The following is a 12,656-nucleotide window of genomic DNA, read 5'->3' on the forward strand; positions in this document are numbered from 1 at the left end:
TTACCTCTTGCCACAGTGGCACTACCTTAGCTTCTCATTTGAAGCTTCTATACATTTATTCCACAAGGACAAGCTCCATAAATATGCTAAGCAAACACTGACATAAAGCAGAGGATTCTTCCTTCTTTCAACTCTTTTCTGGTATTTTATGCTTGACACTGCAGTCTGTATTTTTATCTGCTAGTGGCAGTAGCCACATAGCACGTATCTGTGTGTGGTTTTCCTTCCCCCCCAACACAATTACCATCATCACTTACTGGTTGATTTAAGTCATAGTAAAATTATTTCAGGCAATACTCGGCAAGCCTTTTAAATTATTTAGTCTACTTAATGCCTGCATCTAATTTTACTCCATGAAATTCAACTTCTACTCATCTTGTATAGTTACTTGTGTAATAGGCTCCATCACTACATCTAGCTGACTAGCATTTAGGGAAAAAAAAAAAAAAACACTAGCTATCAAAATTGATAGGGAAAGATGTGCAGAAAAAAAATCTCTGTGTTACCTGCTGTCTGCAAAAGAACAGGGCTGAACAAAATGGTGAGCATACATATTTTATTTATGCTGCAAGGGTTGCAAACTAATGCATACATACCATTATTCAAGTTAAACAGAAAGCTGCACATGTATTTGTCATACACTTTTCCTCTTCTGTCTGCCTCATCCTGAGAAATAATCTGAAAAAAATAGTACTTTTATAAAAGAGATGAACTCTTCCCTTTTGTAATATTAGCAGCTTAAGGTCAAAAACCCCAGACATTCTGAAAGACAGGTGAAGGGTATTTTATTCTCTGGGATTGAAAGTATTCCCAAACATAAAGTACTTTAGCAAGCATTCTGCACTAACAAAACATCCGCCGTTTGCTCTTAGCATAAATAAATCCTTTCAGAGCAGAAGAAAAGCAAGAATTGCTTCTCATCTCAAAATCAAGACTGCATACCTGATTCAGGGTTCTATTGCTACAGAATATAATTTTGTGAAAGCACCTACTGTACGAAATGATTTGGCACGAAATTCCAAACATGTCTGAACCAAAATTATATCTAAGATAAAAATGACATTCCAGCCTCTCATTTTCACAAGAACCTATTTCAGATTTTTTGTGACATTTCAACCATGTAGCTCCTGGGTTTTGAGTCTCTGACACCAGTGTCTGTGCACTTAGTCAGTCACATCACTCTGTCTAAACATGATACCAGGTTACACACAATCTGCTGGTCCTTGTCAACAGAAAACTTCACCAACTAAGCTCATACATAACGAGCATTCTCCATCCTTACCTCACCACAGTATTCAGAGATGAATTCATTCTTCTGTACAGGATCTTTGATAAAAATTCCCCAGCCTGCCACATCTGAAGGTGCCAATAGTAAGTGCTGTGGGGTAGAAAAAACAAAAAATTTAGACATGCCTGGCTTAGTTTGAGTTCAGGGGGTTTTTTCCATTTTGTTTTGTATCACTTTATGAAATGTATTTGTTGGGACTCCAGGAGAGTGGACAAACATAGATTCTTCTAGTTATTGAATGCACACTAAAATTACAGCTTGTGGATCAGAAGATGTATGTAAAAGAAAAACAACCTCAAGTATTTGAAAAGCATTAAAAATTTTAGTTTAACCTGGAAATGAGGGTGTTACATAAAAACACATTTACTAAAGACTTCAACCTAGAAAGGTCTGCAGACAAAAGCCTACTACACACTCATTAGCTCAGTACTCGACTGAACTAGTTTGTGAGGTGATGTCCTAGAGGTGATGTTCCAGAGTAGAAATAAACTTTGGTTGATTGATTGATTTACCAGAGCTGAATGAGCTTTTCAAGGTATCTTCAGTAGACCTGATACAAGTTTGTGCATTAGAATCAACAACTGGATAGAGAAACAGCCATTCTGTGTCTGAGACAAACTTCCTTATGCTGATCTAGGGAAGGACTGCTGAGGTATCACTTTAAAACAGCAGCCTATTTGCAAATTACAAGTGAAGCCTGAATGGGGGAAAGGAGATAATCCACTGCAGTGCTACACAGAAAACACTAATTGGTACATGACAGAATGTAGACAGAGCTTAACAGCAGCATATAAGCAAGCTAACAAGTGACAGCTACCACCCTTGTCGTTTTGTTTGGTTTGGGGGTTTTGTTTTCTTTTCGTGTTTGACAGCACGAAGGCAAAGAAATTCCATTCTCTGGCTTGAAAACATAAAACCACCTCAGAGCCCAGGTATTAGGCATGTAGTTGTGCAACTATGGTCATACTTTTTTGGATCCTCTCTGAATGCTGCAGTTCTTGCAAGAAACATTTTTGCTGTCCCAGTGGTCAGCTGCTCCACACGTGAGACAGAGGTCAGGATCACACTCACGCACAGCCAGGTAACACGGACACTGCTTGGTGTTGCATTGTGCTTTACAACGACATCCAGGAAACCGGTTTTGGCCTACAAAAGAATAGATGGAAAAGAGCAGGTATGAAAAAAGTACAAATTAAAATTAAGACTGTGCAGATTATAGCATATCAGAATATAAATGTATTAATAATAACACAGCTACTGATATCTGTACAGAACATTCAGAAGTACTGTAAATTCTTTCCTTTCCTGATTTTAGTCTTCCTCAATTTTAAGTCTGAAGACTTTCTGACTTCATGCAATGGCTAATTATGAGGGCCAAATTAAACTGAACACGTGCTCACACTGATACAATTTGCTGCTACTGCAACACCGTCTGCAGTACGGACTGACTGCAGTACCGAGCTAGAGGGTGGGACAGGGAAAGAAGTTTATAGATTACTTTTAAATGTTTTACTTACATTCTGAGCTGCACTGACAAAACTTCTCACAGAAGTTTTGAGCAATTACACATGGGCATGAGCTATCACAAGGCTGACGTGGGTGATCACATGGCTGATAGTTGTAAACATGATTCGATGACCCATCTGAATAAAAATAGCAACATTTTGTAAAGCTGTAAGTTGCAAACAAACAATACACAATTTCCCTCACTCTCCTAGGTAGAAATTCCCTTTGAGTCATTTAACTAAGAAAGTCCCAACCATGAATAAAAAACCCAAACCTACAAATGAGTGGGGTTAAAAACCTGAGACACCTAACCAGAACTGTAACATTAGTGAGATGTTCTACACCATTAGCTCCTGCTTTCTAGGGCACTTTATTCTGCCCATTACTCAGCTGCTTTGAGTATTCAAGCTGAAAGCTCTTTACTGTGGAAAACTGAAAAACGAAACTACAATGGTATAATTTCCTGTGAGAATATGTTCTATAACAGGACCGATATTATTCGGCAAAATAAATTTGATCAAATAGTCAAAAGTAATTTTTAATATGGAACAACAGTCAGCTTTCAAGCAGGTTAACACTGGCAACATAATACCTGGCTATTATACCACTGTGCTTTCCCAAGTCAATTTTCCAGTACAGACAATGCTGAAGTCTTCTAGACGAGAAAGGAAATATAAGGGACGAGTCTAGAGCTTTACCTACAGAGCAGCTAGGAAAATTTGGTGGTATATAAATTATATTTGCTGTTAATACTACTGAGCTGGTGTTGGGTTTGCATGAATTTGTAAAAGTGCTCAAGTTAGCAATCAGCAACAAAAAAGGAGAGAGACAAACTGACCAATTATTTATGTTGCTAGAAGTCCCAACTATTCTCAACAGATTTTCAGAGAACTATTTCTAAAATAAGCTTTTTTTTTTTTTTTCACAAAAACCCACAAAAACAGTTTTTAACGCAGCTCCAATTGCTAATACCATTTTTACCTGTACTTCGATGAGGCCATACTGAAAAGATTGTAAACTCAGCCTCCTTCCCTTTTAATTGAATTATACAGAGCTCTTCCAGTTATGTAAACCAGAGTACCTTTTGTCCTACAATATCTGTAATGAGAGCTTACTTTTTTTTTCTTCTTATTCCTCTATAATCTCTAGCTCCCCACGGAATGTATATAATGGCCTAACATTAAAAATAGAAAAAAAAAAGCCACAAACACAAACCCCCCAAAAGACAAAACCCAAAAAGCAATAGTAGAATCTTAAAAGTTCAGGACATAAATTGAATGGAAAGATGCTAACCCTTTTTCAGCTGTATCTTTCTGCAATGAGCAGCCCACAACCTGCAAAAACACAAAACAAACAAGAAGGTTGACAGGAACTCCTCCTGCAGTGGGCTGGAAAAGGGAGCTGCATCTTGGACCCACACTTAACTTAAGATGGGAAAGCTTCTGGTAACATGAACATCTGCCAACTGCACACAAGTCAGAGGTGACTGCAGCAGAAACACCCTGTCCCAGTCTCTTGGGGTTGACAGGAACAAAGCTCTGCAGGCTGCTTCCCCCCTCCCCACACCATTCCTCTAGTCCCAGAATTGTACAGACAAGCAGTCCCCACCCAGCCCAGGCTAGAGAAATGCTTAAATTCAGATGGCCTTGAAGGAAAACCTGCCAAGAGCAGGCTGCTGGAGCCGCTTCTAGCAGGCAGAAGCAGCAGCAGAAGGAAGGACTCGGAATTGCAGATCTGGAGGGTCATGTCTAAATAGGGGAGCGAAAGTCTGACAGCTGTTTGATTCACAGGACTCGGCCCCAGCACAGCACTGGTTGTTGTCTACAGATCACAGCCAAGTCCTATCCTTCACCTGATGAGCTCCAAGTATGCAGACAACAGATGATGATGTCTGTCTGGCACAGCCAGAGTGATGTGGCCTCAATATTTTATTTCTGGCCGGACAGACTTTTCCCCAGTTGTTCTGACTGGTGGTACTGCACTAAGCTTTTCCCCTTCTGCTTCAAACTCTATACACCTTTCTCTTATGTCCTTACAGTTTTCCTTCAGTGTCCCCTTTCTCAGTCAGCTTAGCTAAGTACACCTTTGCCAGAAGTGGTGCTTTTCTTGTGTAATGGGTTTTATTGTTTGGATTTGTTGTTTTGTTGGGTTAGGGTTGGGGGTTTTCTTTAAGAACAACATACTTTTGGTTATCATAACATGACTCACTACACTTTAACATTCTTGCAAGTTACAATTACCCCTTTATTTTATATCCATTTCAGATTGCAAGCTCTTTGGTAGGGAATGTCAACTATTCCATAAACAGCATGTCAGACACAATCAAGCATAAACACCTGTCTGGACCTTAGGTACCTAAAAGGAAAACCAGACTTTTGATTTCAATAGCCTTAAAATTAAAGGAGAAATCAATTGGTTTACTTTTTTCTTCACTTCTAGGCATTTTAGTTAGCACTTGTATTTCAGTGAATACACATAATAAAAAAATTAGATTAAGGATTTTCAAAGTTTATACATCTTGGAGTTTCTCAGTATGACATATAGCAACATCAAGACAATATGGGAGAAGCCTCATTCCCTTGCCAAATGATACACTGCCAGCTGCATCAAGCCACCTCACTTTCTCTGCAGATTTACTGAGCAGCCCAGGACACTCATGAACAAAGGTACTCAAAAATCCCTAGCACAGAACACCTAGAAAGCTATTCTGCCTTTTAGTGAATGCAACACTCAAAAGTTTGCACTCTGAAAGAAATATCTCCTGCTGTAACTACTTAAATAGGACTTTTTTAGCTGTTCCTTCTTTCATAAAAGCATATCAGTTTCTACTTCAACCAAATGGTGTGCTGCACCCCCCCACAGCTTCAGATAAATAAGATCCTCTACAAAATTGCCCTCTCAAAGCTTTACTGTTAGATTTAACTCGACAACAAACTTTCTTACAGGTATTTGAAAGGGCCCATGTTAGAAACATGTTAGAAACACACAGAGGCAGACTTGCCTGGGTAACCGAGGTTGAGGGGAAGGAAAAAAACCCCAGGACTATCAGCATTACAGAGCACTGTAATAAATAGATGATATTCCTATTAAGAGTGATTCACCCTAGAAAAAAAGGCTACCAACATATATTACAAGACATTGAATCTTTGCAAGAAGATAGCTGCCATATAATTGAAAGGAGTGCAATTTTAACTTAAATTACTCTAATGCACATCAAACTACTTTCTCTTTTGTCTGTCTGGTATCTGGAAAACGTAACATACCGTATTTTTGAAAAAGTCTTTCAGAGAAACTTGTCTGTCACCCCAAGATAATAAGGACCTACTAGCACACCAAGCTGTTCTAGATGGGTGGCTAGACTTCTTAAAATACCATTTCGTTAGCAATTAGTAGGGTTTTTTCTTTTCCTAGGGTAAAATCCTAATATTTTTCCTATTATTTATCCTAATATTTTAAATGTAAAATGCCACCATCAACAAAGCACTGATGCTAACAACTCAAACCAGAAAGAAAACTACAGATGGCAGTCACGATGGGAAAGGCACCCACTGAGCCACTCTTGTGCAGGAAACTGGAGTCATGGGAGGAGGAGAGCCCTGCAAGAAAGGAGCTGGAGACACACAGTGTCAGCATGAATTGTGGGGAATGACAGAAGACAACATGAAGGTGCCAACACTGACCAGCTTGACAGGAGCTTTGCTTAGCACAAGCAAATAGTACATTCATTGGCTTGTAACTTTCCAAAACTGCCAGGAAGCATTGCAAGTTCCCCTGGTTAGTGCACAGAGCTAGAGCCTGGTACCATACTAAATGTGGAGTAACTTTTCTATCTGCCCTATAATCTGCCATCTCAAACAGAAACAAAAGGCAAGATCTGGTCCCATGCACCAGGAAGCAAAGGCAAGGAAAAGGCAAAGTTGAGAAAGCACTCACAACTTGAAGCTTCATTTAAAAAAAGCAAACTGGAAACTCAAGTGGCAGGTTCCCAAGTAAGCCGGTGGATTTGCACATGGTTGCTGACATCTGCAGGATAGCCAGCTTAGAAAACAAGTGTTTCCAGAAGCATCATGACAGAAGCTGTCAAAAATACTGTTCTTCTCTCCCAACAACTTACTAGACTTTGCCAGTGGTTTTAGGAGGCAGCAGTATCAGCTAATCAGGCAGTAAAAATGCATTCTTTGGAAGAAGCTACACTAGCATTTCTTGCTCTGCACAGGGATACTCTGCTATCAGAAAGAGCACTGAAAATTCAAAATACATGCCAATTATGTCAAATATGTAATTGAGTCTTTACAGTGTTTGATTTTCTGGCATCACTCAGACTTCAGTCTCCTAAATCATCTTATCCACAGTCTCCCCGCCACTCCAAGATTCAGCCTTCCAACCAGGTGGCACATAAGAATCTGTGCCAATGCCTCAGCTGCACCTTCTACCTGATAACAGTGAGACTTTAAATCCATACAAAAAGGCATCCTGAACTCTTGGCAGAACTACATCAGCTATTCAAACACATGCAGTGAACAGCAGTCCAGCAGAAAGCAGGGACAGGAGGAGGAAAAGGAGAAAGTGGGGAAAAAAAAGAAAATACTTTCAAATAAAATTTACTAAGTGGCATCTGAATATGGGATGAGAGAGAAGAGGAAAACCAAAATAATCAAAAAACAGCTGAACATGGCCTTAAAATCAGTAACAAATTTTTACCAAAATAGAGGAAGTAGTGTTGATTAGTTAAAGCAAATACAATTCAGCTCTCAGCAATGGAAGAAAAACATACACATAGAAGAATGAACGGTACTGAAGTACTGTCCCTCCAGCACACATATATGCTTTTTGGAATTGTCTTGGTTCAGATTTTTTTTATTGGCTTCTATGCAAAGTACTTACTCCTCAGGAAGGCAGAGTTTTCCTAAACTGCCAGGGTAATTTCTGATACATAGGAGAGGCTCTGACACTTCCTGTTTCTCCAAAAAGCAACTACATTAAAAGCCACCTTCTCTCATTAATCAGCCTTATTATGGTCATCTAACAAAAATGACACAGGCAAGTAGGAGAGAATATATTTCACCATCCAAGAGGGGTGTAGTCTTGCCAGCTAGTTGCTCAGCATGCCTATACAGGCACCGTGATGACATGGGAAATAGGCAAGTCTTGTAAGAAAATCTGCTATCAATCAGTTACAAGAGGCCACTAAAGGCAGCCTTCTGCTGCTGCTGTTCTCTTTGGTCAATACTGCTTTTGCTCAAAGGTTATCTGCCACGTGCACACGTGGAAAACCTGTAGATCAGTAAGACCCTTTCAATGGAAAAGTGCAAAAGTAAAAGAAGGGTCTTCCCAGCTCTAGGACTGGATTTACTCTGAGTGAGTAAACTCAACTAAAAGAAAGGTGAAGAACAGAGAAAGACTTCCAGATGTTTGTCCCAATTGCTGGTTGTGTGACATCTTTAGAGTGCTCATATTACAGCAGAATGTAGGTAGGTGAAACTATTTTCCTTTTTTTGAAAGATGACTGCACATAGGAGAACAGAGACAGCTTGATTGCCACATATTCTGGGAAATAAAAAAATGTATTCCTTTCCTTCAAGGAGAGTTAGAAGAATTAAATGGCATTTCAAAACTAAATTGCTACCATAAAAGTTTTTATATTGCCAACTAATAAAACCAAAAAAACATCAAGAAACCCCATGCAATGGTGTGTGCGTTTATTTACTTGGGAAAAAAAAACTAAACTAAAAAAAGTCTCAAAACTGCTCCAAAACAATGTCATCCTGGTAACCATAAAATCCATTTCAGCTTCAAAATACATTTGAGCCTTTTAGTTGCTCTTTTTAAATAGAGGTAGTGGTACCATTTTTATAGCAACTTGTATGAATCTGACAGCAAGCTAATTCCCAGCTGCATATTCGAAGCTTGCACCATGGCTAATAACCTAAATTTAAACCGCCAAGCCCACCAAATGCCCAAACACTTGAAAACTGTGCCAAGAGCATTAAAATCAATAGCTTTTGCTGAGAGCAGAATCTCTTCCAGATGCTCACTGAATCTTTTCCTAGCTGACATCGCCAGCCTCTATGCTACAAAGCAGAAACATTCTATTCCACGTCAACAGTATCTCTGAGCCAGTATCAGGAATTTCACTAAGCCTGGAAATAATAAATATGCTTACACAAGCTAAGACAGAAGCAAGAAAAATTGATGGGAGAAGAACTGGAATAACAAACTTCAGGGAATATAGGGAACGTTAAAGGGAGACATAGGAAACTATATGGAAAAAAGTGTACTTATTGCTTGCTGAAAGAAATGCTCTAGTTTATTTTCAGTCAGCTTTTTATCTCCTGTGTTCTTATCCCTGGCAATAAAAAAAAGAAAATCCGTGCAGAGTTGCATATTCTGAACCTCAGTATTCTCAAAGAAAAATGCATTTTACTGACAGACAGTAGCCACCAAGTTTAAAATTTCAACAGAAATGGTTTCAGATGGTCTTCGTGGCCCAAGCAAAATGCTTGATTTTGTTCTTCGTTGAAGCTTCATTCCAGATAATAGCTTGTTAGCCTGGTTCTTGCTAGTTGCTAATGAAACTAGGATGCTACAAAGGAAGTCTCTTAAAGAAAAAAAAGGCAATCCTACTAGTTTGCTACAATATTTTTCTTACTAACCATCTGAATCTTAATGAAATAAACTTTACCATAAAAAATATGAGTTTTAATTTACAAAATTAAATGTATAACCATTACTGAATCCCATTGTAATGCTTCCAAATTTTAATGTTTGTTGCTGCAAACAAAATTATACCACACTATCTTGAATGTTGCAACAAGCTGTGTAGGGTATTTCTAATCTGAGTTTTGACTACTTGCAGCAATACACCTACAAGAATCTGCTAACAAGACTCTGGTTGTTAAAGAGCTTAAAAAGAAGGGAGAGAGAAAGAGAAGTGGAAGGTTATATTTGCCAAGGTGGTAAGACTTTTGTCTGAAACCAAAACACCATTTTGTTTTACTGCTGCAAATTTTGGTTTTGGAAGCAAAAGAAATGTTGCACGACTTTTCCTCCAAAATACTTTCTGTTCTGATCCCCTGTGCTTCCAATTTATTGTTATGCTAAGGTTATTTAGTAACAGATTTACCTGTGTTTCCTTTTCTTCTTTCTGGGAGGAGTATCAACATCTTCAGCAGGGACTGGTGCAATAATACTAGATTCCTTTACTCTAAACTCATACACCTAACAAGAGATACCATAATACATCCACGATAAATCTCTCACTAGTAGAAAGTTGCTCATTTTCTAAGTTAGTATGATTTCCTTCAACCAACAACTTACAGATTATATCCAGTCATAGTCTTTTTTTCAATACATTTAAAGCTGATTATTTTTGTCATTTAATAACTGATAGGCTAATTTAAACCTCCTCTAAATTTTATTTAAAAACATTTTTAAAACTAACTTTTATGTATTTGTGGTATGAATTCAGGATCATAGCATTCTTGGGAAAACCAAGAAAATTAATTAATTTTCTCTTCTAGTAATCAATACTGGTATTTCTATACTTCAGTTTAAAAAGTAAAAAGCTATCACCCCTAGCAAGTAGCTTCCTTTCTTACCTGTCTGCACGTTTTGGTCCCAATCAGTCTGGCAATTGCACAGAAGTTGTCATAGTAGGTGCCAATAAGAACTCTAAACATTGAGGCTTCTGCACCACTCCATTCCACATTCTCCGGAGGCTCAATATTTGGCTTCATCTTTATCGGTGTTTGACACCTAGAATTTGCTTCTGTAATAAATAATTGAGAGTAAGGTAATTTCAAAAATTTTACACAGCCCTTAAAAATGTCAAATGGTTAATTGCAGTTAAAAATATCCCAGGTTTTTGTTGTTGTTGTTTCCTAAGCACCACAAAATCCCAATGCTTTTCACATATCTCTTGCAGAAGCTAACAGTAGCTATTCAATTACATGATCTATACGAAAATTGAGACAATTTGGGTATTTCCTTCCAGGATTTTGATTCATTAAACTCATATTATTACTCTGTCTTTTCATTCAGTCCCATACATTCCAAATACATGTTTTCTAGGATTGTGGGGCTCAACTTGTTTTGGTGGGGTTTGTTGTTGTTGTTGTTAGTTTTTTTTGTTTGGTTTGGTTCTGTTTTATCTTCTCAAGCACTGCAGCTCACTGAATAAAGAAGCATTGACCAGCCTCACCAGAGGAACTCGATGTTTCATCTTTCTTTTCTTCTTCTTCTTTATCATTGTTTTCTCCTCCAGTTTCCGTTCCAGCTTCTCGGTCGCTATCCGTGTCTTTTGATTCCAAGACATTTATTGTTGGTGTGCTGGGTCTGCTGGTGTTGTTTGGGAGTCTCCCCCTCCGGCGGCCACCCGGGCGCTTGGGTGGTGTCTTTATACGCTCAGCGGTCAAGGCAGCTGCAAACTCCTTTGCACCTTCCTAAACACGAAACATCACCGTTTTTAGTAAAATAATTAAAAAAGTGTTTTCACCTGTGATCAGGGCTTGGGGAAGGGCACATTCTACTTGTATACTGCATAACTCTGCATTATTCTACAAAATAATTATGTACACAGAAATTCCAGTTAAATGTACTCTAACCATGAACATAAAATACCTTTGATGCTACCATGACAAAAAAATCTACATTTACGAAGAACTCATGTCAGTATTCCAGTTCTCCTTTTATTTTGGCTGCCAAGTGAAAAATAATTCAGTAGTAAATTTCTATTTTCCCAGATGACAGAAAAAATGAGAATTTCCTACAGAGAATACCTGTCAAAACACAGGAACTCTTCTGGCACATGGCACTTCAACGATATGTGTTCTGCATTTTTTAAAATGCAAGTACTGGTAATTTGTTTTCTAGTGGAAAGGGGTATGACAAGGTGTAGTAAGTTTTTAGATTGGAAAATTGCATAGTTTTTCATACTAAAAAATTTAGGGGAATTATGAGAGAGATTTGAAATTATATTACATCTCACCTTATTAATTTCCATTCTTTTGCTTCTTAAGACTTTAAGTCCTGGATGGAATCTGCCTTTGGCAAACTAAAAAACCTTTACAATTTTTAGTTGTGATATAATTTACAAGAGAGCTTACTCTGCAGTTCCTTGACTAGACTGGACACAACAGCAGCAACACCATCATTAAGAGGTAATAATACTTCTTCCCTACAATATCTCGGGCTACATCTAAAGGATCTAAAATATATTCCTATTTAAGATGATTGGAATTTAAATCTTTTCTTTCACACCCACTGAAGAGAACCTACTTGACTGCAAGTGGCCCACAAGTATATGCACTATCCTAGATCCAGTGTGTCCTTACATTAAGTGTATCCTGCTATACTGCAGCTAGCACTAGCACTCAGTGAATTGTAACTTATAAAATTATCTTACCAAATGTTGATAACAGTGCGGTCCACAAGGCTTATTATCTAATGCTGTTTCTGTATTCTTTCGTTTATAAGTATTAGGAGTTGCATGGAATGCTGTTGAATCAAAACATCACATTTTTAAGTTTTCATATAAAAATATATTAAATATCTAACCTTAAACAGTATCCAAAACACAAGGTTTACCAAGACTTTACTAAAACCAGAATAAAAATATTAAGAAATGGAAAAAAGCCCCACAAAATAAACTCCATGTAGTGACATCTGACTTACCACTTAAATACACAGAGACGCACATAGGTTAAGTTTCACATATCATGGAATGGTTTGGAAGGGACTTTAAAGATCATCTAGATCCAAACCTATTGCCATAGACAGGGACACCTTCCACTAGTGGACCAGGTTGCTCCAAACCCCATCCAACCTGGCCTTGAATACTTCCAGGGATGGGGCACCCACAGCT

At 38.2% G+C, this 12,656-nt stretch overlaps 1 protein-coding gene across 9 annotated transcripts in view; it reads right to left on the minus strand.

The window, feature by feature from the left end:
* EZH2 (enhancer of zeste 2 polycomb repressive complex 2 subunit) overlaps positions 1–12,656 on the minus strand; it is a 55,034-nt gene that overhangs the window by 1,575 nt on the left and 40,803 nt on the right. For all 9 annotated transcript variants that reach the window (XM_051768504.1, XM_051768498.1, XM_051768507.1 and 6 more), the window contains 9 exons: positions 12,198–12,289; positions 10,995–11,235; positions 10,393–10,562; positions 9,918–10,012; positions 4,088–4,128; positions 2,806–2,931; positions 2,256–2,434; positions 1,283–1,378; positions 597–678 (listed from right to left, as the gene is read on the minus strand). In XM_051768504.1, the coding sequence (XP_051624464.1) occupies positions 597–678; positions 1,283–1,378; positions 2,256–2,434; positions 2,806–2,931; positions 4,088–4,128; positions 9,918–10,012; positions 10,393–10,562; positions 10,995–11,235; positions 12,198–12,289 (1,122 nt within the window). The remainder of the gene's footprint in view (positions 1–596; positions 679–1,282; positions 1,379–2,255; positions 2,435–2,805; positions 2,932–4,087; positions 4,129–9,917; positions 10,013–10,392; positions 10,563–10,994; positions 11,236–12,197; positions 12,290–12,656) is intronic.

The sequence above is a fragment of the Manacus candei genome, unplaced genomic scaffold (assembly GCF_025592945.1).
Source record: "Manacus candei isolate 608988 ecotype Guabito, Panama unplaced genomic scaffold, ASM2559294v1 h1tg000095l, whole genome shotgun sequence".
Classification (NCBI taxonomy): Eukaryota; Metazoa; Chordata; class Aves; order Passeriformes; family Pipridae; genus Manacus; species Manacus candei.